This window comes from Atractosteus spatula, chromosome 3 (genome assembly GCF_055471065.1).
Source record: "Atractosteus spatula isolate fAtrSpa1 chromosome 3, fAtrSpa1.hap1, whole genome shotgun sequence".
NCBI lineage: Eukaryota > Metazoa > Chordata > Actinopteri > Semionotiformes > Lepisosteidae > Atractosteus > Atractosteus spatula.
In genome coordinates this window covers 67,451,394-67,478,330 of record NC_142708.1, presented here as the reverse complement: position 1 = coordinate 67,478,330, position 26,937 = coordinate 67,451,394, and the positions used below count along the sequence as shown (strand labels likewise).

The window sequence follows — 26,937 nt, the reverse complement described above, 5'->3', positions numbered from 1 at the left end:
TCACTGAGTCAATAAGTCATTTTATTAACCTCTCAAGTTGTATGTACATGATTGTTACCAACCTAATGCATATGTCATACTTGTATTATACATCACCCTGGATAAGTGCAGCTGCTAAGCAAATAAATAAATTAATAAGAATAAAAATAACCAGCCAGAACCCACACCCTGTTAATACCCACAGTCCCACACAGGGTGGCACCTCACCTGGCAGAGGATGGGCACAAGGCCAGCTCACCAAGCCGGCACGTGTTTGGACTGTGGGAGGAGACCCATATGAGCACAGGAGGACCATGCACGCTCCACACAGAAGGTGCCCCGGGCATGACATCGAACATTGGCGCTCACGGTTTTTCAGAAAACCCCGGCATGACACACCCCTGTCCAGGTCTTTGTGTGCGTGTCGTGGGCTGAAATGCTTGTCCGCTCTGCCAGGCGAGTCTGCCTTCCCATTCCGCACGGAGAGCAAAACCCCCCCACGAGAAAAACTCAAAAACACTGTTTCACATTCTGACACTTAGTGACAGAGATAAGACTGGGGTGTTTTCTCCCTGCAGAAAAAAAGACATAGCCACAAGAAGGCCTGATTTCTTAGAAGGCACAATAAGGAAGGTTATCATCATCAAAGGCACGTTGTGGAAGGTTATCATCATCATTATGCTGTTCTGACATCAGACATCATCTTTATCATTAATTATTGCATTAATTTAAGGCTTCACATTTGTGTTAGTTTGGGAGAGCCAGTTTCTATATAACATGTCACACTGGAAATGAGAGGAGTACTGAGAGAGATAACTGCTTACACTCTTACTCCAGTCCTGCTGTCTCTCAGTACAGCTCCTCCAGTCCTGCTGTCTCTCAGTACAGCTCCTCCAGTCCTGCTGTCTCTCAGTCCAGCTCCTCCAGTCCTGCTGTCTCTCAGTACAGCTCCTTGTCCTGCTGTCTCTCAGTACAGCTCCTTGTCCTGCTGTCTCTCAGTACAGCTCCTCGTCCTGCTCTCTCTCAGTACAGCTCCTCCAGTCCTGCTGTCTCTCAGTACAGCTCCTCGTACAGCTGTCTCTTAGTACAGCTCCTCCAGTCCTGCTGTCTCTCAGTACAGCTCCTCCAGTCCTGCTGTCTCTCAGTACAGCTCCTCCAGTCCTGCTGTCTCTCAGTACAGCTCCTCGTCCTGCTGTCTCTCAGTACAGCTCCTCGTCCTCCTGTCTCTCAGTACAGCTCCTCCAGTCCTGCTGTCTCTCAGTACAGCTCCTCGTACAGCTGTCTCTTAGTACAGCTCCTCCAGTCCTGCTGTCTCTCAGTACAGCTCCTCCAGTCCTGCTGTCTCTCAGTACAGCTCCTCCAGTCCTGCTGTCTCTCAGTACAGCTCCTTGTCCTGCTGTCTCTCAGTACAGCTCCTCGTCCTCCTGTCTCTCAGTACAGCTCCTCCAGTCCTGCTGTCTCTCAGTACAGCTCCTCGTCCTGCTGTCTCTCAGTCCAGCTGTCTCTCAGTCCTGCTGTCTCTCAGTACAGCTTTTCTTGTGCTGCTCTCTATTTCTGTTCATCTGAGCACAATCTTCTCTGTTCCTTCATCCTCCCCGTGTCTCTCTCTATCTTTGTCAGTACTGTTCTCTGTCTCCTTACTTCTCTCTCTGTAGTAATTCCTCCTCTGTCTCTGGGAGTCATGATCTTTCCCAGTGTCCTGCTCTCTCCCAGTTGCTCTGGCCCCTAGTCCTAGTGCCCGTCCTCTCCTGCAGGCACTGCCTGACTGTCCTGGTCGCAGTGGGTCAGTGTCCGGAGCAGCTCGTTCTCTCGCTCCAGATGGGCGTTCCTGTCAGACAGCTCCCTGATCTTCTCCCTCAGCACCTCCACCTCCTCTCGCACCGCAAACATCAGGTGCGTCTTCACCAGGTCCTGCCAGCAAGGATCACAGAGGTCAGTTACTGACATGACACAGAGGAGCACAGATCAGCTCAGAGCAGGACAGCACAGATCAGCTCAGAGCAGTACAGCACAGATCAGCTCAGAGCAGGACAGCACAGATCAGCTCAGAGCAGGACAGCACAGATCAGCTCAGAGCAGTACGGCACAGATCAGCACAGCACAGATCAGCTCAGAGTAGTATATCACAGCACAGGTCAGATCAGAGTAATACAGCACAGAACAGAGCAGTACAGCACAGATCAGAACTGAACAGTACAGCACAGCCCAGATCAGCTCAGAGTAGTACAGCACAGCACAGATCAGCTCAGAGTAGTAAAGCACAGCCCAGATCAGAACTGAGCAGTATAGCACAGAGCAGAGCAGTATAGTATAGCACAGCACAGAACAGAACAACAGAGAATATAACACAGCACAATTTAGCCCAGAGTGTTGATCACTGATATAGCAGAGCACAGTAAAGCCCAGCTTGCTGATCACTAATACAGCAGAGCAGAGGAAAGCCCAGTGTGTAGATCACTGATACAGCAGAACACAGTAAAGCCCAGCATGCTGATCACTGATACAGCAGAACACAGTAAAGCCCAGCGTGTTGATCACTGATACAGCAGAGCAGAGGAAAGCCCAGCGTGTTGATCACTGATATAGCAGAACACAGTAAAGCCCAGCGTGTTGATCACTGATATAGCAGAACACAGTAAAGCCCAGCGTGTTGATCACTGATACAGCAGAACACAGTAAAGCCCAGCGTGTTGATCACTGATACAGCAGAACACAGTAAAGCCCAGCGTGTTGATCACTGATACAGCAGAACACAGTAAAGCCCAGCGTGTTGATCACTGATACAGCAGAACACAGTAAAGCCCAGCGTGTTGATCACTGATACAGCGGAACATACAGTAGTAAAGATCAGTGTGTTGATCACTGATACAGCGGAACATAGTAAAGATCAGTGTGTTGATCACTGATACAGCGGAACATAGTAAAGATCAGCGTGTTGATCACTGATACAGCGGAACATAGTAAAGATCAGTGTATTGATCATTGATACAGAAGAGCAGAGGAAAGCCCAGCGTGCTGATCACTGATACAGCAGAACACAGTAAAGCCCAGCGTGTTGATCACTGATACAGCAGAGCAGAGGAAAGCCCAGCGTGTTGATCACTGATACAGGAGAACACAGTAAAGCCCAACGTGTTGATCACTGATACAGCGGAACATAGTAAAGATCAGTGTGTTGATCACTGATACAGCGGAACATAGTAAAGATCAGTGTGTTGATCACTGATACAGCGGAACATAGTAAAGATCAGCGTGTTGATCACTGATACAGAAGAGCAGAGGAAAGCCCAGTGTGCTGATCACTGATACAGCAGAACACAGTAAAGCCCAGCGTGTTGATCACTGATACAGCAGAGCAGAGGAAAGCCCAGCGTGTTGATCACTGATACAGGAGAGCACAGTAAAGCCCAGTCTTACCATGGCCTGCTCAATCTTGTTGTCAATGGCGATCATACTGTTACTGGAGCCACTGCAAAACATAAGAACACTCCTGAGACAAGGATCAAATCAGAGACACAGCAGCCAGACAAGAGAGTGGGACAGACAGTAATATGAACAGATACACGGATACATAGACGGACATACCGAATGTCACAGAGACAGCAGGGCAGCTGGATTTGAAAGCCCGAGAAAGAACCCCTTCATCTCCCCAATCCCACTGAGCCCTGTATTCCCAGAGTGCTACCCGGTAACGATCCGATTATAATGACTGCACAGTTACTCATTCTAAGCAGCACACAGGCTAGCGGACTGGTGCAGCCACAAGGGGGCGTGTTACCTGTGGAAGAACAGTAACAGAGACAGGAAGGCCTTGTCAGCGTTTCTCTTTCGGACAGAAGCTGGTTTCAGGCCCGTGCAGCACATAGCCTCCTGACCCAGAAGACTGGTTCTGACCAGCTCCTGCCCCCAGTCCTCTTGCGGGGCGACGGGTCGGGTGGCCGAGCCTGGCTGGGGCGCCTCCCGGGTCTCGGTTCTGTCTCCTGGGACCTCCGGGAATGTGGCAGGACTCCCCCCGACCTGGCTGCGGTCCTTGTCCCGGGATGGCGGCCCACTCGGGCTGCGCTGGGTCGGGGGGGTCGCGGCAGCAGGAACAGAACCGGGCTTGACCCCGGCCCCGGAGGCCGCAGTGCAGTTCTGTGGTGATCCGCTGGGGCCAGAGTCCGGGTGGGCTGGACGGGCTGGAGCTGCAGAGCGGTCCGGCTGCCCGCAGCCCGGAACCGTCTCTCCAGTCCCGGCGGACGCCGCCTGTTGCCGTGGAGATTCCCCGGGTTTGGCGCAGAGATCCGGCTGTGAAGACGAAGCCTGGCTCGTGTCTGAGGAGGTCCGCTCCGCACGGCTCGTCGGATCAGAACCGATGCCACGGGCTTCGGTGCCGACCTGGGTTCGAGTCCCACCGGCGCTGGCATGGTCCCGGCAGGGGCCGGCGCCAGACTGCTTCTGCAAGGCAGTCTGGGAAGACCCGGGGCCGTCAGGACATGTCTGGCTCACGCGGTCTGACCCGCCTTGTCTGCGATCGCCGGTGTCACCCGGGCTCGGACTGGCTCCCGGAATGGGAGTCCGCACTCCAGCCTCGACGCCGGCCTGCCTCGACCCCGAGCCCAGGGCCCTCTCCGGGCCGGCGTCAAGGCTGGAGTGCGGACGAGTGGCCGGACCTTCCTGATCTGCACCACAGCTGCCCGGTGGTTTCACGCTGGCGAGGCCAACACCCGGGCCGTCCCGGGTTCGAGAGCCCTGCCTTCCGGCTTCCGTGCGGGAATCCAGGGGGGTGTCCTCCGACACAGCGGCCCTGGGATCAGAACTCCCGGGGGCCGACGCGTCTCTCTGCGTCTCCCGGGAGACTCCCAGCCTTCCGGCCTCCGCAGGGCTGGGGCCTCCGCGTGCCAGGGTTCGAGAGGCGCTGGACTCGGCAAGGATCCCCCCCATTCCGGGATCCGGGACTGAAGCCGAGGACAGCCCGTGCACCGTGGGTCCTGGATCAGAATCCTCCCGCGTCTGTGCTTCCCTCAGAGCCGGGAGATCCTGGATCCGGGTTCGAGACTGATCCGCAGGATGGGAACCCCGGCTGCTGGAGACAGCGGGTGTACCGTCTGGGTTCAGACGGGGGCGCTCCTGGCTGCGGGTTCGAGGCATGCCAGACAGGCTAGGATTTGGGGATGAGATTGGATCCTTATTGACAAGCAGGTTTCGGGTGCGATTCTGGCCGGCCTCCCTCTCCCTGTCCTCCTTTCCCTCCCTCCTTGGTTGTGGCCTGCAGGTTAGGGGCTGGCCATGGGTGTGAGCCTCATGAGATCCGGGACACGCCTGACCGCCTCTGTGACCAGAGAGGGGTCTGAACGTAGCTCCTGCCTCCTCGGAGTCGAGGCAGGGCAGACCGGATGTGGAACACCCCCCTGATCCGGCCTCTGCGATGCTCGCGATGCTCTTCTCCCGCCTTGGAGTCCGGGAGGCAGAGGAGGGCTGCGAGGCCTCACTGAGGCGGGCCCGAGAAGGGGAGGCAGCCCTCTGACCAGGGCGCGAGGCAAGGAGGGGAGGCCTGGGGGAGAGGGAGGCAGCCTGACGCAAGGGCGATGCCCTTCTGAGGACGGGGGAGGATGGAGCCGAGGCAGACCGAGAGGCAGAACGGGCCTGAGAGACCCGCGCAGGCGGGGGCGCGGACTGGAGGAGCCGAGCCTCAGAGGCTACACTGAGCTCTGATCTCGCTCGGCTGAGGCAGGAGGGGGGCGGGAGGCGGGCGGACGGCGAGGCAGCCCGGGACCCCGATCTGAGCCGGGGGGAACCGGGCTGAGGCTGGGAGGCAGGGCTGGGCCGGTGCCTCGTCTCGAAACAGGACACCATCTTCTTGACATTGACGAACATGGTAACTATTGCTGTCGTTTTCCGATGTCCGATGTCCGATGTCCCGATGTCCCGATGTCCGATGTCCGATGTCCGATGTCCACAAGGACAGCGAGGTCTAAGCAAAAGAGGCGCTCCTCTGATTTCTCACCCCGACCGGCACTGTCTCCCACTGCATGGACAACTAGGGCTGGTCTGGGGTTCCATCCAGAGAGGGGATGGGGGAGCCCATCTGACGCAGATGCTGGACACTCGTCTCCCCTGAATGTGCCCCACGGTCCTGTTTCTGGCAGGCCAGAGCAGACCCTTCCCTCCTTTCTGTCGGCCGGCAGTCAGCCACCACACCTGTCAGAACGCAGCAGCAGCCCTGCAGAACAGCCCAGGGTCCACATGTCTCCCCAGCGCAAAGGAAAAGCTCAGCTCGCTGTAGAAACCCAACGAGCAACATTAAGAAAAGGGAAATCCTTGAATCCAAAGGGCGTCCAGGGGTCTGTGACTGGAGATCCCGCAGCCAGTGTCCCAACCCAGGATGAGCCCCTACCGCCTGGAGATCACAGCCCAGCTGAAGAAGGGCCACTCTCACAATGAACCATTTTCCCAGTTCAGTAAAACGCCCAGATCTCCAGATCACTCATTCATGTGCCGGATTTCAAACTGGTAATAACTGCCGCCGCTGTAAGACGTCTCCCTAACCGCTTCTATTTTTTAACAATCCACTCAAAACACTGATTCTAATTAATGCTCTCTGTGTCTGACGGAGTGCCTGCTTCTGCACTTGACCAGAATATCTATAGGGCTGAATAAGAAGTTCTAGAATTCCATTCCCTCCCACTGACTCCCTTTATCGTCCAATAGGAAGGCTCCCTGCACAACTCAACATTCCGCCTCCTGCCCACTTATGCAGCAGCAGGGGACAGCCATTGGCTGACGCCATCCTTCTGTCTCCACCCACTAACGCCTCCTAACCAAAGGCGACTAGCTATTGGCTGGAGCCACGGCCCGTCTCCTCCCTCCACTCCCCTTCCCTGGCGAGGTCTGGCTATTGGCCAGACCACAATTCTCTCTCCAGCTACACTTCCACAACCATTTTAAACCCTTCGTTTGCCAAATGGCATCAGTTTCAGAGACCCCACGTAACACACCAGAAGAGATCACATTGCATGTTATGGCATTGCAAATATATGTTTTCTGCCACCAGTATCTGGTGTTACAGTGTTGTGGAAGAAGGTTTTAAGACTTTTGATCTCTACAGGTCTGATGATATGAGAAATGTTAACATTATGGATGAGATTCAACCCGCCGCCCCCTTGTTGAGTGTCAGAGAGTTTCTCACGGTCACAGGCAGTTTTCATTCCAGCTTAGCCCTTACTGACTACCAGCAGCTCGTTGTTGGCTATTCCTGGATCACTCCTGCCTCTCCAGGTTCTGGGCAGCTCTCAGGACCAGGACTGGACCCCCTGGGACCCCGACAGCGCCCGGCGCGGGGCAGACCCGTCACCAGCACAGGCCCAGAGCCTCTAGCACAGCCATCGGAAAGCGAACTTGCAGGAGTAAGAGAGAACAGCAGAACAGCAGTCCCTAGAGCAGTGAGACGGGGCCTGTGTGAGATATCTCCTCTTGCCCCTGTGCAGTGGAGTCTCCCTCCCCTCCCCTGTGCCTCGGGCTAACAGAGGCAGCTCTGTCTCCCCCCTCCGGCCCCCCCTCTGTCCTTTCTCTCCGTGTCGTCTGTCTCAGCCCCTCTCAGCTCTGCCTCCCCCTCCCCCTGCTCTATGGACACTGCCCACGAATCACAGTGTAAACATTACAATCACTCAGTATGAGGATGACAATTAATTAATATTATTATTATTATTATTATTATTATTATACTGTAGAGGGGCCGACTCTGTTCACACACAGCTCTGCTGTGTTTCCTGTAAGACTGGACAGTGCAGCAGAAAGTGCATAAGTCTGTCTATGTCCAGACTGGTCACTGAGCCTGTCCCCTCTGGACAGCCAGGTCTGCCTGTGTCCAGTGTCTGTGTCTGGGCTGTGGTCACTGAGCCTGTCCCCTTTGGGCAGCCAGGTCTGCCTGTGTCCAGACAGAGGTCGCTGAGCCAGAAGGGCGAGTTTGTGCTGTGTTGTGTGTTGCAGTGGGTGAGGTACTGTTGTATTATGTTGTGTGTGTAGCAGCGGGTGAGGTTGTGCTGCGTTGTGGTTAACTCTGATCTTGCTGGCTTCTCCCTGTTCCCCCTCCCTGCCCCTCTGCCTACTCCGCACTCATTATTCCCAAATCCGCCAGAGTGGGCATCACGGCATTCCGGCGGTGGGAGGGGGGGAACACACGCACAATCGCCACCATTGTCGTGTCCTGTCCCGGGCCATTGTCCCAGCCTGGGAACATTCCGAACCTTCCCCGCCCACCCTGTCTGCCGTGCGCACGGAGGACTCGGGAAACAGCTCCGGGTCTGTGCCTCTCCCAGGCCCCCCAAACGCAGGCCCAGACACGCGTGTCTCGGCCACACAGGGCACACGCCACGGACGGCGCACGGCCTCCCGCTGCGAGGGAAGGACGCTGGCAACACGTGCCGACAGACTAGCAGGTGGATGCGTCCAGGGCTTCGGCTTCAACAACACAGCTGGGCAGCTTGCTCCACACTCCCACCACTCTTCGTGCAAAGACTTTCCTCTTGCCCAAACTGGAGGGTCTCGACCAGCCCATTCTTGAAAGAAGCCAGAGTATCAGCTTCAGCAACACGGCTGAATATCTTGTTCCACTCTCGCACCACTCTTCGTGTAAAGACTTTCCTCCTGTCCCGACTAGAGGATCTCATTCAGTCGTTTCTTGAGAGTTGCCAGGGTAATTGCCACAACAAGACGGCTGAATATCTTGTTCCACTCTCGCACCACTCTTTGTGTAAAGACTTTCCTCTTGCCCGGACTGGAGGATCTCGCCCAGCCGTTTCTTGAAAGAAGCCGGAGTATCAACCCCAACAACATGTTGGGGTAGCTTTTCAAACCCCCATCACTGGGTGTAAAGAAGTGACTCCTGTGCTCAGTTTCCACACAGATTCTACCTGTATCCTCTGGTCTGTTTTTCAGTGTCGGATCTGAGGGGAGTCCACTGTAGCCTTCTGTGTTCATGACGAGAGAGACTGAGCTCCTTTAGGACATTCCTTTAACCCTGGGCAAGCACCCAGTCCCTGACCTCTGGACAGAGGGGAAACACCGTTTTGTACCTGGGTGACCGCAATCACCATAAAGAAACTGCAGAGCAACAAAAGAGTGAGGAGGTAAAACTGCAGCACAGCTCTGGCAGCAGACCCATCAACAGGAGTGATATTGACAGGCCATGCGTGTCACACGTCAGGAACTCTCCCTCTAACGCTCCCTGCTTGTAACACAAAGGAGCCGGCTCTGGGGGCAACGCTGCCCTCTTCTGGTCAAGTCCCAGAGCTGCAGACTGACTCTCCCCCTGTGAAACAGGAAGACGGGGGGAGAGAGAGGTTTCCCTGCTCAAGCACAGCAACATTATTTGTTTAACACGAATACAATATTATTTATTTAACATGACTATTACTTACTCATGTTAAATAATATTTGTCTAGTACGCTCATAACCAATCAGTGCAGATGCCCAGTCTGCAATCTGGACAGGCCTGGAGACAACTGGCACAGCGAAACGAGGTGCAATGCAGGCAACCCCACAGGGGAGTCACAGGACCCAGGGGCACCATGGCTCCACACACTGATGTCAGACACCCCCCATGTCACACCAGGTCCAGGGTAACGTCCCTCAGTACTCCACCCCACCACAATGCACAGGACTGACGCTGACCCTGCACCTGAACCCCGAACTCGGGTCCTCACACAGGGTGTGGGCTGAGATACAGAGCGGGGGAGATGGAGAGAGGGGTGAGAGTGAGAGGAGAAGAGTGAAGGGACGACATCAGAGACAGGAAGTGAGAGACACATGGTGCCACAGGACCAAAGCATGATGGGGGAAAAAACAGTCTGGCGGCAGGTATCTAAAATCTAAAAAGCAGATGTCATACACACACACACAACACTCTAGCACACACACCACACCCGCACCACACACACACACAACACACACGCACACCCATGCTACACACACATTCCACACACACGCCCACCACATGCCACGCACACACATGTCACACACACGCCCACATGCTACACACGTCACACATACACGCACACACACCATACACTCAAGCACACACAAGCATATACCACATCCATGCCACACAGACACACACATCACAGACATGCCACACACATGCCACTCATGCGTCTCACACACACGCCACACACATGCACGCACACACGCGTCTCACACACGCGCCACACATATGCACGCACACACGTGTCTCACACACGCGTCGCACACACGCGTCGCACACACGCGCCGCACACACGCGCCGCACGCACGCCGCACGCACGCCGCACGCACGCCGCACGCACGCACGCACGCACGCACGCACGCACGCACGCAGATGTCCTGCTGCACAGGTGAGGCATCCCAGTGACTCCGCCTCGGTGTTTACAGATACGCCCGGCTCTGGGGAGTGGTGAGCGAGTCCTCAGCCCCAGGCCTCACCGAGCCGGTAAAACCTGAACACGCAGACAGCTCTGTTACTCACACAGCCTGCAGCGAGCTGGAGCAGACACACACACAGGAGAGGAGGCCCTGCACATGCACGCTACACACACACATGCTACACACGGACATGCTACACACACTCTACATATAAGAAAGCAACACATGCTACATGCATGCTACACACACTGTAAACTGTGAGGCCTGTGAGAGGCAGGGCTCTGATTGATCAGTGTGGAGGCCTGTGAGAGGCAGGGCTCTGATTGATCAGTGTGGAGGCCTGTGAGATGCAGGGCTCTGATTGATCAGTGTGGAGGCCTGTGAGAGGCAGGGCTCTGATTGATCAGTGTGGAGGCCTGTGAGAGGCAAGGTTCTGATCGATCAGTGTGGAGGCCTGTGAGAGGCAGGGCTCTGATTGATCAGGGAGGCCTGTGAGAGGCAGGGCTCTGATTGATCAGTGTGGAGGCCTGTGAGAGGCAGGGCTCTGATTGATCAGTGTGGAGACCTGTGAGAGGCAGGGCTCTGATTGATCAGTGTGGAGGCCTGTGAGAGGCAGGGCTCTGATTGATCAGGGAGGCCTGTGAGACGCAGGGCTCTGATTGATCAGGGAGGCCTGTGAGAGGCAGGGCTCTGATTGATCAGTGTGGAGGCCTGTGAGACGCAGGGCTCTGATTGATCCGTGTGGAGGCCTGTGAGACGCAGGGCTCTGATTGATCAGTGTGGAGACCTGTGAGAGGCAGGGCTCTGATTGATCAGTGTGGAGGCCTGTGAGACGCAGGGCTCTGATTGATCAGTGTGGAGACCTGTGAGAGGCAGGGCTCTGATTGATCAGTGTGGAGGCCTGTGAGAGGCAGGGCTCTGATTGATCAGGGAGGCCTGTGAGAGGCAGGGCTCTGATTGATCAGGGAGGCCTGTGAGAGGCAGGGCTCTGATTGATCAGTGTGGAGGCCTGTGAGAGGCAGGGCTCTGATTGATCAGGGAGGCCTGTGAGAGGCAGGGCTCTGATTGATCAGTGTGGAGGCCTGTGAGAGGCAGAGCTCTGATTGATCAGTGTGGAGGCCTGTGAGACGCAGGGCTCTGATTGATCAGGGAGGCCTGTGAGAGGCAGGGCTCTGATTGATCAGTGTGGAGGCCTGTGAGACGCAGGGCTCTGATTGATCAGGGAGGCCTGTGAGAGGCAGGGCTCTGATTGATCAGTGTGGAGGCCTGTGAGACGCAGGGCTCTGATTGATCAGGGAGGCCTGTGAGAGGCAGGGCTCTGATTGATCAGGGAGGCCTGTGAGAGGCAGGGCTCTGATCGATCAGTGTGGAGGCCTGTGAGAGGCAGGGCTCTGATTGATCAGTGTGGAAGCCTGTGAGAGGCAGGGCTCTGATTGATCAGGGAGGCCTGTGAGAGGCAGGGCTCTGATTGATCAGGGAGGAGGCCTGTGAGAGGCAGGGCTCTGATTGATCAGGGAGGAGGCCTGTGAGAGGCAGGGCTCTGATTGATCAGTGTGGAGGCCTGTGAGAGGCAGGGCTCTGATTGATCAGGGAGGAGGCCCCTGAGAGGCAGGGCTCTGATTGATCAGGGAGGAGGCCCCTGAGAGGCAGGGCTCTGATTGATCAGGGAGGAGGCCCCTGAGAGGCAGGGCTCTGATTGATCAGGGAGGAGGCCCCTGAGAGGCAGGGCTCTGATTGATCAGGGAGGCCTGTGAGAGGCAGGGCTCTGATTGATCAGGGAGGCCTGTGAGAGGCAGGGCTCTGATTGATCAGGGAGGCCTGTGAGAGGCAGGGCTCTGATTGATCAGTGTGGAGGCCTGTGAGACGCAGGGCTGTGATTGATCAGTGTGGAGGCCTGTGAGAGGCAGGGCTCTGATTGATCAGGGAGGCCTGTGAGGGGGGGGGGGAGTGAGAAAATGAGAGAAAGGAATAGTGGGAAAGCAGCAGGGTGAGAGACAGCGCAGGAAAGGGAGACAGTGAGTTATTTCAGCAGCCAAAATCTACAAGCTGACAGTGACGAACCACAAACTGCCTGTTCTGACGTGCAAGAATGCCAGGTATTTGTCCCGCAGCTGTGACTGAGCACACTGGGGTGTGAAGAACAAGCACTCTCACTCCTGCAGGCTGCCGTGCCGCCAGACAGACAGAGCAGAGCAGAGCAGAGCAGAGCAGATGGGCGTCACTTTCCCCCTCACCAAAGGGAGGGCTACTGACGCCATTCTGGCTCAAGGACGGGCAGCTCCTGGAGCCAAGATGGTGGAAAGAGCTAGCAGTCCTTTTCAGAGTGCGGGATTATAGGAGTCGCCGAGAGTGCGACTCCTGACCCCTGTGTGCACAGTGGCAGAGGTTTAACAGAGTCGTTCCTCTCGGCATGGGGGCGGGCAGCTCATTCAGCAGACAGGAGGCCGATAAACACACCAGAGGCCCTGGATTAGGGGCTTCGGACTCTGGATTGGCAGGGTTGTGGGTTCAAATCCCAGATGTTGCACAGCTGACCCCTCACACTGCTCCCGTTAAACGCCCAGCTGATCAACACGTACCGATCACGTGACCGACACAGATCTGGACAAGAGTGCGGCCAGTACTGCTCAGTCCAAACTCTGCCCGTCCCTGCAGATCACCTACCTGTCCTCGTCCAGCTGGAACGCTCCCCCGACGCCGAACACGGACTGGGCCAGCGCGAGGCGAGACGGGCTCCGGCTGGGGCCTGGCACCCGCGGGGGGCTGGCGTCTCCGGGCGACCCCGGGCGAGACGGAGCCTGAAACGAGAGGAGCGGAGAGTCAGCGATGAGGGCTCCCATCTAGAACCCTGAGGGATCGGCAGACTCGCTGGCGCAGAACACAGATCTCATCATAGAGGAGCCGGAATTATCACCAGCTGGAGCTGAAACCAGACAAGCTGACACTCGTCTGGGTCCCAGGAACCAGCAACTCTGCCAGCTGCCGAGAGTCTGAACCCACAGCGCAGCCGAGACTCGTCCCAGGAACCACCAACCCTGCCAGCTGCCGAGAGTCTGAACCCACAGCACAGCCGAGACTCGTCCCAGGAACCAGCAACCCTGCCAGCTGCCAGCTGCCGAGAGTCTGAACCCACAGTGCAGCCGAGACTCGTCCCAGGAACCAGCGGCTCTGCCAGCTGCTGAGAGTCTGAACCCGAGTGAATCTCCCACTGTTACTAACTCCCACTCCTTTCACTTGGCTGGTGCTCTTAGCCCAAGGCATTTGTGCTGGAGACGATGTCATATCTCAACGCTCAAAGGAACAACAGCAGTGTCACAGCTGGGATTTGAACCCGCAACCTTCCAGCTGCAAGTCCCGAAGCCCACACACCTTGGAACCCGGGGCCGCCTGGGTGGAAACCGGGGACCCCAGCAGCTCGGCCCCACCGGAGCCGGAAGACCGGCTGGGTTCTGGTGGGACGGGCTCACACGCGACCGCCACACCACCAGGCCGCCGGCTCGCTCACCTGTCCCGGGGGGGCGTCGATCCGCAGCGGGGGGGGCAGGCGCCTGTGCCGGGGGGTCCCGGCCGCCGCGGGGCCGAGCCGGGGCGAGGGGGGCCCGCTCAGGGGCTGGCGCGGGGTGGTGTCGCCGACGGCGACGCTGGACGCCAGCAGGTGGGTGGTGCCCTGCGAGTGCACCAGGTGCCCCGGCCGCAGCGGGCGGAAGGGGTGGGGCAGGGGGGTGGCCCCCAGGCCGGCCGCCCCCCCCAGCGACTCCAGCGAGTCCAGCGAGTCCAGCGAGTGCGCGTGCCGCAGGCCGGCCAGCAGCCGCGCCTCCCGGTCCAGCACGTCCACGCAGGTCCAGCGGCCGCGGCGGTAGGGCTGGCCCAGCGCGCGCCGCAGCCGCACCACGCGGAACCGGGAGGCCGGGGGCGAGCCGCTGCCGTCCGGGGGGCCCCGGGACAGCTCCGGCGGGGAGGGGGCCGCGGCGGCGCCGCCCTGGTGGCCGTTGACCGGCTGCTGCTCGGGGCTCTGCGGCGGCTGGGACCCGGGGCCCCCGGCTCCAGGGGACGCCCCGCAGTCCGACGTCACGCTGGTGATCAGGAAGCCACTCTTCTTCCGGCCCCCACTCATGGTCCAGTCCCTGCTCCAACTGGGGACTGATCAGTTTAGCAATCAATCAATCAATCAATCAATCAGTCTATCAGTCAGTCCGTGTAAGTGTCTCGGAATCCAAGTTCAGCTCCACCCGCTGAGCTTCTTCATCGCCTCACAGGACGGCGGCTCCCCCCGATCCCCAGGGTCCGGAAGACAGACAGGAGGGGGACCCCCGGCTCCCAGCGGCCACGTGCCATCGCTGCAGGAGCTCCCTCAGCGCGCCCCCGAGCGCACGCTGCCCGGAGTCTTCCTCGGAAGAGCCCCCCCGCCGGGGACGAGCCTGGGAAAGCGCGTGTGCCTCTCTCGGAGCCGGGCAGCGACTGGGAACCCGCCCCGCGCCCCGGCCGCATCCACCTTCGCCGGCTCCGAAACAGCCCGGGCCGGTGGGGGAGACCCCCAGACCTGCGGGCGCGACCCCCGTGCGGGAGGCTGGGCGCCGGCTTGGGTTTTTCTTCAGGATTATATCCGTCTCCCGTTTAAACAGCCCGATGCCTGTGGGTCTCTCCCCGCCCCCTCAGCCGGCGCGCACGGCGGAGCTCCGTTCGCCTTGTAAGGAAACTGCGGCTGCGAGCTTTAGGAAGCGGGGGCTGTCTGTCTGCCGACAAAACCGCTGAGCAGTTCCGCTTCCTTCCGGTTCAGCACAAATCGATCATTCGGAAATGAAGCGCCTCTCGGCGGGCGGGGCTGCTCCGCTCCCGAAGTCCCGACCCTCACCTGCAGCCGGGCGAGAGCGCGGTGCCCTGTCAGGACGCGCAGCTGAAATACCGGCTGGTGGCTCCTGCGAGCTCCGGGTCCGAGAGCCGACCTGGCCCGTCAGGACGGACTCCGAGGACACGTGGGCGCCGGAACGTAAAACCGACCCTCCCAGCGAGAGGACACTGTGATTTTGCTCAGGTACACACACACACACGTGCAGCTGGACGACACTGCGCTACCCACACAGTCTGTAAGGAATAACGCCCTCTAATAAAACCAACTTTCCTCGCTGCGCTTGAGGAAACGCCTTTCGAAGAGAGGCGGCTTTGCTGCTGCTGCCTGTAGGACAGAGATCCCACTGTTTCTAATAATAATTGCCCCCTTTCGACGTGGTGACAAGAAATTAATCATATTTCAGCCGCTCCGCGCCTCGCCTTTAAACCGACAGGCGCCGAGTCGTGAAGAAATAACGAAGACACGCCCGGGAGGAGGCGTTAAGCCCGCAGCGGGGAAGTCATCCGGTTCGAGCGAGCAGCCGTGCGCCTCTGTAAGGTCACACGGGCCCCCGGGCAATGGCAAGGCGCCTCGGCTTGACGTTTTCTCGTCGTGCAGGGGCCGGGGTCGAGTCGCCCGGCCGGGGCTGAAGGCTCCGAGCGCCGCGCTGCGCTCCGACAGCTCAGCACGCCCCGGGTCGGGGCGCACCGTACCAGCCCCGACTCTGTCTCCGTCTCTGCGAAAGCGTCTCCCACACCCTCAGAGCGCTGGAAAAACACGACCAGGAGCGTCTGTAACATCCGAAGAAGAAGAAAAAACCCCAAAACTGATTGTTTTATTATTGGTCTCGACAAGAAAAAGTTGTGCAACAGAGTCTCTCCTCACGGGGGCTGTGCGCTCGCCGGATCAGTCGTGTTCGCAGAGCTGACAAGATGACAGAGAAGCGAGTTCTCCTCGTCTGACACCCGGTCCCGCGGCGCCGGAGAGGAAATCAATCTCGGCCGGTCTCCGCAGCCCCAGAGAGGACTCCTCCGGCTGCTGCGGGGGCGCTGCGCGCTGACGGGCTCCTGTCTCCGGCTCCGCCGCTCGGGTCCCGCTCGCTGCTTCCTCGCCCGGCCGGACTGGCGCATCCACTCGCAGCAGCTGCAGACGACAACTTCCACACCAGCCACTTCCGGCCCCGCCGTGCCTCGCGATCCGGAAACCCGCTGCGGCTCGCGGGGTCCTCGGCCGGGGGCGCCTCTCGTGACACTCCCTGCCCGTGCAGCGCGTGCAGCCCATCGCAGTACCCCTCGGTCCCCCCCCCCTGCTCCCGCTCCGGAACAAGGAACCAGCACCGAGGTCCCGAATCCAGATCCACAGCTGTGCCCAGTGCCCCCCTCAGGCCGTACTAAGGTCGGGGTTTGGGGCGGAGGGGGCGGGGGGGGGGGGGTGTTCTGCTGCTTGATTACACGGGACCGCGAGGGGCCAATCGGATTCTAGCGGGCCAGCAGGAAAGCGCAGTGGTACAAGCGTGCTCTGAGCCTCAGAGTAATAGACACTGCTCTCCTGTATAGCGCCTTCCCTCTGCTCACAGTGTTCAGAGTAATAGACACTGCTCTCCTGTATAGCGCCTTCCCTCTGCTCACAGTGTTCAGAGTAATAGACACTGCTCTCCTGTATAGCGCCTTCCCTCTGCTCACAGTGTTCAGAGTAATAGACACTGCTCTCCTGTATAGCGCCTTCCCTCTGCTCACAGTGTTCAGAGTAATAGACACTGCTCTCCTGTATAGCGCCTTCCCTCTGCTCACAGTGTTCAGAGTAATAGACACTGCTCTCCTGTATAGCGCCTTCCCTCTGCTCACAGTGTTCAGAGTAATAGACACTGCTCTCGTGTATAGCGCCTTCCCTCTGCTTACAGTGTTCAGAGTAATAGACACTGCTCTCGTGTATAGCGCCTTCCCTCTGCTCACAGTGTTCAGAGTAATAGACACTCACTGCTCTCCTGTATAGCGCCTTCCCTCTGTTCACAGTGTTCAGAGTAATAGACACTGCTCTCCCGTATAACGCCTTCCCTCTGCTCACAGTGTTCAGAGTAATAGACACTCACTGCTCTCCTGTATAGTGCCTTCCTCTGCTCACAGTGTTCAGAGTAATAGACACTCACTGCTCTCCTGTATAGCGCCTTCCCTCTGCTCACAGTGTTCAGAGTAATAGACACTGCTCTCCTGTATAGCGCCTTCCCTCTGCTCACAGTGTTCAGAGTAATAGACACTCACTGCTCTCCTGTATAGCGCCTTCCCTCTGCTCACAGTGTTCAGAGTAATAGACACTCACTGCTCTCCTGTATAGCGCCTTCCCTCTGTTCACAGTGTTCAGAGTAATAGACACTGCTCTCCTGTATAGCACCTTCCCTCTGCTCACAGTGTTCAGAGTAATAGACACTCACTGCTCTCCTGTATAGCGCCTTCCCTCTGCTCACAGTGTTCAGAGTAATAGACACTCACTGCTCTCCTGTATAGCGCCTTCCCTCTGCTCACAGTGTTCAGAGTAATAGACACTGCTCTCCTGTATAGCGCCTTCCCTCTGCTCACAGTGTTCAAAGTAAAAGACACTCACTGCTCTCCTGTATAGCGCCTTCCCTCTGCTCACAGTGTTCAGAGTAATAGACACTCACTGCTCTCCTGTATAGCGCCTTCCCTCTGCTCACAGTGTTTAGAGTAATAGACACTCACTGCTCTCCTGTATAGCGCCTTCCCTCTGCTCACAGTGTTCAGAGTAATAGACACTCACTGCTCTCCTGTATAGCGCCTTCCCTCTGCTCACAGTGTTCAGAGTAATAGACACTGCTCTCCTGTATAGCGCCTTCACTCTGCTCACAGTGTTCAGAGTAATAGACACTCACTGCTCTCCTGTATAGCGCCTTCCCTCTGCTCAAAGTGTTCAAAGTAATAGACACTGCTCTCCTGTATAGCGCCTTCCCTCTGTTCAGTGTTCAGAGTAATAGACACTGCTCTCCTGTATAGCGCCTTCCCTCTGTTCACAGTGTTCAGAGTAATAGACACTGCTCTCCCGTATAACGCCTTCCCTCTGCTCACAGTGTTCAGAGTAATAGACACTCACTGCTCTCCTGTATAGCGCCTTCCCTCTGCTCACAGTGTTCAGAGTAATAGACACTGCTCACGTGTATAGCGCCTTCCCTCTGCTCACAGTGTTCAGAGTAATAGACACTGCTCTCCTGTATAGCGCCTTCCCTCTGCTCACAGTGTTCAGAGTAATAGACACTCACTGCTCTCCTGTATAGCGCCTTCCCTCTGCTCACAGTGTTCAGAGTTATAGACACTGCTCTCGTGTATAGCGCCTTCCCTCTGCTCACAGTGTTCAGAGTAATAGACACTGCTCTCCTGTATAGCGCCTTCCCTCTGCTCACAGTGTTCAGAGTAATAGACACTGCTCTCCTGTATAGCGCCTTCCCTCTGCTCACAGTGTTCAGAGTAATAGACACTGATCTCCTGTATAGCGCCTTCCCTCTGCTCACGGTGTTCAGAGTAATAGACACTCACTGCTCTCGTGTATAGCGCCTTCCCTCTGCTCACAGTGTTCAGAGTAATAGACACTGCTCTCCCGTATAGCGCCTTCCCTCTGCTCACAGTGTTCAGAGTAATAGACACTGCTCTCCTGTATAGCGCCTTCCCTCTGCTCACAGTGTTCAGAGTAATAGACACTCACTGCTCTCCTGTATAGCGCCTTCCCTCTGCTCACAGTGTTCAGAGTAATAGACACTGCTCTCCTGCACAGCGCCTTCCCTCTGCTTACAGTGTTCAGAGTAATAGACACTGCTCTCGTGTATAGCGCCTTCCCTCTGCTCACAGTGTTCAGAGTAATAGACACTCACTGCTCTCCTGTATAGCGCCTTCCCTCTGTTCACAGTGTTCAGAGTAATAGACACTGCTCTCCCGTATAGCGCCTTCCCTCTGCTCACAGTATTCAGAGTAATAGACACTGCTCTCCTGTATAGAGCCTTCCCTCTGCTCACAGTGTTCAGAGTAATAGACACTCACTGCTCTCCTGTATAGCGCCTTCCCTCTGCTCACAGTGTTCAGAGTAATAGACACTGCTCTCCTGCACAGCGCCTTCCCTCTGCTTACAGTGTTCAGAGTAATAGACACTGCTCTCGTGTATAGCGCCTTCCCTCTGCTCACAGTGTTCAGAGTAATAGACACTCACTGCTCTCCTGTATAGCGCCTTCCCTCTGCTCAAAGTGTTCAAAGTAATAGACACTGCTCTCCTGTATAGCGCCTTCCCTCTGTTCAGTGTTCAGAGTAATAGACACTGCTCTCCTGTATAGCGCCTTCCCTCTGTTCACAGTGTTCAGAGTAATAGACACTGCTCTCCCGTATAACGCCTTCCCTCTGCTCACAGTGTTCAGAGTAATAGACACTGACTGCTCTCCTGTATAGCGCCTTCCCTCTGCTCACAGTGTTCAGAGTAATAGACACTGCTCTCGTGTATAGCGCCTTCCCTCTGCTCACAGTGTTCAGAGTAATAGACACTGCTCTCCTGTATAGCGCCTTCCCTCTGCTCACAGTGTTCAGAGTAATAGACACTTACTGCTCTCCTGTATAGCGCCTTCCCTCTGCTCACAGTGTTCAGAGTAATAGACACTGCTCTCCTGTATAGCGCCTTCCCTCTGCTCACAGTGTTCAGAGTAATAGACACTCACTGCTCTCCTGTATAGCGCCTTCCCTCTGCTCACAGTGTTCAGAGTAATAGACACTGCTCTCCCGTATAGCGCCTTCCCTCTGCTCACAGTGTTCAGAGTAATAGACACTGCTCTCCTGTATAGCGCCTTCCCTCTGCTCACAGTGTTCAGAGTAATAGACACTCACTGCTCTCCTGTATAGCGCCTTCCCTCTGCTCACAGTGTTCAGAGTAATAGACACTGCTCTCCTGCACAGCGCCTTCCCTCTGCTTACAGTGTTCAGAGTAATAGACACTGCTCTCGTGTATAGCGCCTTCCCTCTGCTCACAGTGTTCAGAGTAATAGACACTCACTGCTCTCCTGTATAGCGCCTTCCCTCTGTTCACAGTGTTCAGAGTAATAGACACTGCTCTCCCGTATAACACCTTCCCTCTGCTCACAGTGTTCAGAGTAATAGACACTCACTGCTCTCCTGTATAGTGCCTTCCTCTGCTCACAGTGTTCAGAGTAATAGACACTCACTGCTCTCCTGTATAGCGCCTTCCCTCTGCTCACAGTGTTCAGAGTAATAGACACTGCTCTCCTGTATAGCGCCTTCCCTCTGCTCACAGTGTTCAGAGTAATAGACACTCACTGCTCTCCTGTATAGCGCCTTCCCTCTGCTCACAGTGTTCAGAGTAATAGACACTCACTGCTCTCCTGTATAGCGCCTTCCCTCTGCTCACAGTGTTCAGAGTAATAGACACTCACTGCTCTCCTATATAGCGCCTTCCCTCTGCTCACAGTGTTTAGAGTAATAGACACTCACTGCTCTCCTGTATAGCGCCTTCCCTCTGCTCAGTGTTCAGAGTAATAGACACTCACTGCTCTCCTGTATAGCGCCTTCCCTCTGCTCAAAGTGTTCAAAGTAATAGACACTGCTCTCCTGTATAGCGCCTTCCCTCTGCTCACAGTGTTCAGAGTAATAGACACTCACTGCTCTCCTATATAGCGCCTTCCCTCTGCTCACAGTGTTTAGAGTAATAGACACTCACTGCTCTCCTGTATAGCGCCTTCCCTCTGCTCAGTGTTCAGAGTAATAGACACTCACTGCTCTCCTGTATAGCGCCTTCCCTCTGCTCACAGTGTTCAGAGTAATAGACACTCACTGCTCTCCTGTATAGCGCCTTCCCTCTGTTCACAGTGTTCAGAGTAATAGACACTGCTCTCCCGTATAACGCCTTCCCTCTGCTCACAGTGTTCAGAGTAATAGACACTCACTGCTCTCCTGTATAGCGCCTTCCCTCTGCTCACAGTGTTCAGAGTAATAGACACTGCTCTCGTGTATAGCGCCTTCCCTCTGCTCACAGTGTTCAGAGTAATAGACACTGCTCTCCTGTATAGCGCCTTCCCTCTGCTCACAGTGTTCAGAGTAATAGACACTCACTGCTCTCCTGTATAGCGCCTTCCCTCTGCTCACAGTGTTCAGAGTTATAGACACTGCTCTCCTGTATAGCGCCTTCCCTCTGCTCACAGTGTTCAGAGTAATAGACACTGCTCTCCTGTATAGCGCCTTCCCTCTGCTCACAGTGTTCAGAGTAATAGACACTCACTGCTCTCCTGTATAGCACCTTCCCTCTGCTCACAGTGTTCAGAGTAATAGACACTGCTCTCCCGTATAGCGCCTTCCCTCTGCTCACAGTGTTCAGAGTAATAGACACTGCTCTCCTGTATAGCGCCTTCCCTCTGCTCACAGTGTTCAGAGTAATAGACACTGCTCTCGTGTATAGCGCCTTCCCTCTGCTCACAGTGTTCAGAGTAATAGACACTGCTCTCCTGTATAGCGCCTTCCCTCTGCTCACAGTGTTCAGAGTAATAGACACTCACTGCTCTCCTGTATAGCGCCTTCCCTCTGCTCACAGTGTTCAGAGTAATAGACACTGCTCTCCTGCACAGCGCCTTCTCTCTGCTTACAGTGTTACTTTTCTCTATACTGTCTTCCTCCTATAGCTGCTGTTAGTGGTACAGGTATGTTTACTTCTAACATCTGCTAATACTGCAGCTGTTGTAATATTAATAATAATATTTGCTTACACTTATATAGCGCTTTTCTGGATACTCCACTCAAAGCACCTTACACATAATGGGGACTCCCCTCCACCACCACCAGTGTGCAGCCCCACCTGGATGATGCGACAGCAGCCATAGTGCACCAGTACTCTCCCCACACACCAGCTCTCAGTGGGGAGGAGAACAGAGTGATGAAGCCAGTTCAGAGAGGGGGATTATTAGGAAGCCATGATTGGTAAAGTTGTTCATTCTGAGAAACATCCTGGGATTTTTGATGACCACAGAGTCAGGACCTCGGTTTTACGTCTCATCCGAAGGACAGCACCTTCTTACAGTATAGTGTCCCCCTCACTAAACTGGGGTATTAGGACCCACACTGACAGCACGTTGAGCGCCCCCTACTGGCAAGCCCCTGGAGCCCAGCAGGTGTGAGCCTGGCCAGTACCTGGATGGGAGACCTCCGGGGAAAAACTAAGGCTGCTGCTGGAAGAAGTGGGACCAGTAGGGGCGGATGTTTTCTTGCCTCGTTCTGAGTTGCAGAACATGGCATTGCGCATTCCTGAAATCTAGTTCAGGTGGGTAGCTGCGTCAGCATGCGTAGGCTGCAAAGAACCTGAAGAAGGCTCCACGGCCGAAACGTTGTGTTCTCTTTCTTCTTTTTTCAGGATGGAATAAACCTTTACTTGTTCCTTTGCAGCCTACGCATGCTGACGCAGCTACCCACCTGAATTATTATTATTATTATTATTATTATTATACAGATTTCTATTTATCAATGGAATTTACAATATCCCGCCGTGGGCCACCAGAGGGAGGTAGTTTGCAAGGTAAGTGCAGTGTCTAGTGCTGGCCGCCAGGGGGAGCCAGCGCCGCCTCATGCCCAGGATTTGACCTCAATCTTGTTTTGTTGGGATTTCAAAATCTGAGAGATTCAAGCACTGCGCGTGCTGTACTCTCCCGTCAGATTTACAGGATGTGCTTTTTAATCCGAAAGTGAGTCTGGCCGACAGCCACAGCAGAGGTTCTCAGGGACAGTAAAATTGGTGTCTTTCCTCTTCCCTCTCTCCTTCACTTTTCAGTTTTCTCGTTCTCACTCCCAGTAGTCAGCTGTCTGTTCCACTCTGGGTTTTACATTGTTGTAAACTCTGATTTTACCCTGATTTCACTCTGTTTACTGTGCTGTCCTGCAGTGTGCGGAGACAGGACCTGTGTGCTGATTTTACCCTGATTTCACTGTGTTTACTGTGCTGTCCGGCAGTGTGCAGAGACAGGACCTGTGTGCTGATTTTACCCTGATTTCACTGTGTTTACTGTGCTGTCTGGCAGTGTGCAGAGACAGGACCTGTGTGCTGATTTTACCCTGATTTCACTGTGTTTACTGTGCTGTCCGGCAGTTTGCAGAGACAGGACCTGTGTTCTGATTTTACCCTGATTTCACTCTGTTTACTGTGTTGTCCTGCAGTGTGAGGAGACAGGACCTGTGTGCTGCTTTTACCCTGATTTCACTGTGTTTACTGTGCTGTTCGGCAGTGTGAGGAGACAGGACCTGTGTGCTGCTTTTACCCTGATTTCACTGTGTTTACTGTGCTGTCTGGCAGTGTGAGGAGACAGGACCTGTGTGCTGCTTTTACCCTGATTTCACTGTGTTTACTGTGCTGTCTGGCAGTGTGAGGAGACAGGACCTGTGTGCTGCTTTTACCCTGATTTCACTGTGTTTACTGTGCTGTTCGGCAGTGTGAGGAGACAGGACCTGTGTGCTGCTTTTACCCTGATTTCACTGTGTTTACTGTGCTGTCCTGCAGTGTGAGGAGACAGGACCTGTGTGCTGCTTTTACCCTGATTTCACTGTGTTTACTGTGCTGTTCGGCAGTGTGAGGAGACAGGACCTGTGTGCTGCCTTTACCCTGATTTCACTCTGTTTACTGTGCTGTCCTGCAGTGTGCTGCAGTACTTCGCTGTGTGTGTGAGTCAGTGGGTGAGTTCCCAGCGACTGCGGACTCTGGATTTGAATGGGGGTGGTTTTCGCATCCAAAATTCTGTCCCTCCCCCTCCCCCTCCCTTCTCTCCTTCTCATGATGTTATTTATATTCATCTACAGCCTACTGAGCCACAGTCTGTGATGAATGAGTCTCCTTCTGTCTCTCTCTCCTCTCTCCTTCTCCCAGCTCTGCCTCCTCCTCAATCTGTCTCTTCTCTGAATCTTCCTCCTCTCTCTCTCTATCTCTGAACCTTCCTCTTCTCTCTCTCCTCTGAATAACCCTGCTCTCTCTCTCCATGTCTGCATCTTCCTCCTTCCTCTCTCCTCTCCCTCATTGTATGCAGCTTGTCTAGCAGGTGCAGCCCTGCAGTGGGGAGAGAGGGAGTGAGAGAGACCTCATTACTTGAGATTCTTCTCAGTCTTCCTGGGATCACGAGTTTGTGTGTCACTGAGGGCATTTGTTGTCAAAGGTCAGAGGCTGACTGACAGATGTGTTGTGTTTTGGATGAAGTCTGAAAGATAATGGGCAGCAGAGACAATGACTCTCCCTCTTTCATTCTCCCTCCCTTCCTCTCCCATTCCTTAACTCTCTCCCTTTCTCCCTCATTCCTCAACTCTCTCCCTGTCTTCCTCCCTCATTCCTCATCTCTCCCTCATTGCCTTCCCTCCCTATCTCCCTCATTCCTCATCCTTCCCTCTCCTCCTCCCTCATTCCCCCTCTTTCTCTCCCTCATTCCCCCTCTTTCCCTCCCGTATTCCCCTCTGTCCCTCCATTCCTCCCTCTTTTCTTGTTTCTGAACTCTCTCTTCCTCCCTCGTTCCTCATTTCTCCCACTCTCTCCCTCCCTTATTCCCCTCTCCTCCTCTCTTCCTCCCTCCTTCCCCTCATTTCTTCCCTTGCTCCAGCTTTCTTCCCTCTCCATCCACTTCAGCCCTGTCTCTCTCTCTCCTTGTCCCTCATCCTTCCTCATACAGGAATGATAAAACTTTAAAAACTTTCCTCCCTCACTGCCTCCCTCTGTTTTGGCAGGACTGCAGTTTCAAGTCTGCCTCCCTCGCTTTCTCAGTAGTAGTTTGTTTCCGGCTTCTCTGTTTCTCCCCCTCTCAGAGAAGCAGTATATTTCCACTCTCTCCTCTTCTCCCTCTCTCTCACAGCTGACTTCTCCTGTCCTACTAACCTTTACTGAGCAGAGCTCTTCTAAAGCTACTGTGACTTTCAGTACCATGCAGCTGTACCCTAGTGAAGTGTGTGATGTAGTATGGTATACTGGTGTAGCAGAGAGAGTGTGGCACAACACAGCAAGAATGTGACACAACGCAGTGAGAATGTGGCAAAAAGCAGTGAGAGTATAGCACAATGTAGTCGGAGTGTGAAACAACATAGAGAATGTTGCACAACGCAGTGAGAGTGTGGCACAATGCAGTGTAGCACAACGCAGTGAGAGTGTGAAACAACATAGAGAGAGTGTAGCACAATACAGTGAGAGTGTAGTACTGTGATAGTGTGTTACAGGCTGGGACAGGAGCCACAGACTGGACAGAGTGCTTACTGAATGCTTAGGCACGGAATAATGGCTTAACTGTGACCAGAGGTGTGTCTACAGTGTTGGCATGGATTAGTGCAGTGAGACTCCAGAATGGCCATGTGAGGGCGCTCTCTGTCTCTACGCCACTCACTGCTCCTCCCACAGGCACTCAGGACAGTGAACAGTTAGAAATACAGTAGGTGCATCTATTTATAGAGTCTGCGCATGAGAGAGAGGAGAGGAGGAGAGGAGCATAGAGAGAGGCAGAGAGAGAGGAGGATGCAGAGAGACTGAGGGAGAGGAGGATACAGAGAGACTGGGAGAGAGGAGGGGAGGAGAATACAGAGACTCAGGGAGAGGAGGAGAGGAGAATACAGAGAGACTCAGGGAGAGGAGGAGAGGAGAATACAGAGAGACTGAGAGAGAGGAGGAGACAGAGAGACAGAGAGAGAGGAGGAGAGGAAGATACAGAGAAAAGAGAAATGTGATGGAGAAAAGATGGAGTGAGTGTTCGTTGCAGGTTGGGGGATGAGCCTAACATCTGCAGAAACAATTGCAATACCCCCCCCACTCACTCCTCTCCCCTCCAGGACACTTGGGTAATTCTGTGGATTTCCAGTGTAAACAAGTCCCGCAGAATTCCCTTTAGGATGTTTGGAATCCGTTAGGATTTAGAGGCCCTAAGTGTCCTACAAGATGAGTTTTTGCTCTTTCACAGAGTGCCACACTTGTGAATAACCGTCACACCTGGTCATTCGGCAAGGACTGTCATCCAGACCCACTCACACATACTGTATATGAGCCTTGGAAACACCAGCTCTCCTCCTGTCTGCTGTCTCTTGTGTGTGTCAGTCTGTGTGTTATGTCATTGAGTCAGTGAGGGCCTGTATGTGTGTGTCAGTGTTTGTATCAGTGGAAGTCTGTGTGTGTCAGTGTACCAGTGTCTGTGTGTGTCAGTGTATCAGTGTCAGTCTGTGTGTTTTAGTGTGTCTGTCAGTGTAACAGTATCAGTCTGTGTGTGTCAGTCTATCAGTGTCAGTCTGTGTGTGTGTGACAGTGTGTGTCAGTGTATTTGTCTATGTGTGGCAGTGGATCAGTTTATGTGTGTCAGTGTATCAGTATCAGTCTATGTGTGTTAGTGTGTATGCTCATGTATCAGTGTCAGTCCATAGTGAGTCAGTCCATGTTTGTATGTGTCAGTCCTTGTATGAGTGTTGGTCTGTGTGTACAAGTGTGTAATTGTGTGTCCGTCTGTGTGTGTCAGTGTATCAGTGTGTCTGTATCTCTGTGTGTCATTGTATCTGTGTCAGTCTTTGTGTGTCAGTTTATCAGTGTCAGTCTGTGTGTCAGTCTGTTTGTGTCAGTGTATCAGTGCCTGTGTCAGTGTATCAGTGTCTCTGTGTGTGTCAGTCTGTGTGTCAGTTTATCAGTGTCTGTGTGTGTGTCAGTGTATCAGTGTCAGTCTGTGTGAGTGTATCAGTGTCAGTGTGTGTGTCAGTCTGTGTGTGTCAGTGTATCAG

At 54.8% G+C, this 26,937-nt stretch overlaps 1 protein-coding gene across 2 annotated transcripts; it reads right to left on the bottom strand.

The window, feature by feature from the left end:
* Positions 1–16,452, bottom strand: tsc22d4 (TSC22 domain family member 4). Of its 2 annotated transcripts, XM_088911945.1 has the most exons (4): positions 13,862–16,452; positions 13,021–13,154; positions 3,397–3,448; positions 1–1,890 (listed from the first exon to the last, which is right to left on the bottom strand). In XM_088911945.1, exons 1-4 carry the CDS (start codon positions 14,468–14,470, stop codon positions 1,711–1,713), a joined length of 975 nt encoding a protein of 324 aa, XP_088768071.1. In that variant the 5' UTR covers positions 14,471–16,452; the 3' UTR covers positions 1–1,710. The 2 variants fall into 2 exon arrangements, with proteins under 2 accessions (XP_088768071.1, XP_088768069.1); XM_088911943.1 differs by lacking the exons at positions 13,021–13,154; positions 13,862–16,452 and adding an exon at positions 3,758–7,375.
* Positions 16,453–26,937: the final 10,485 nt, after the last annotated feature.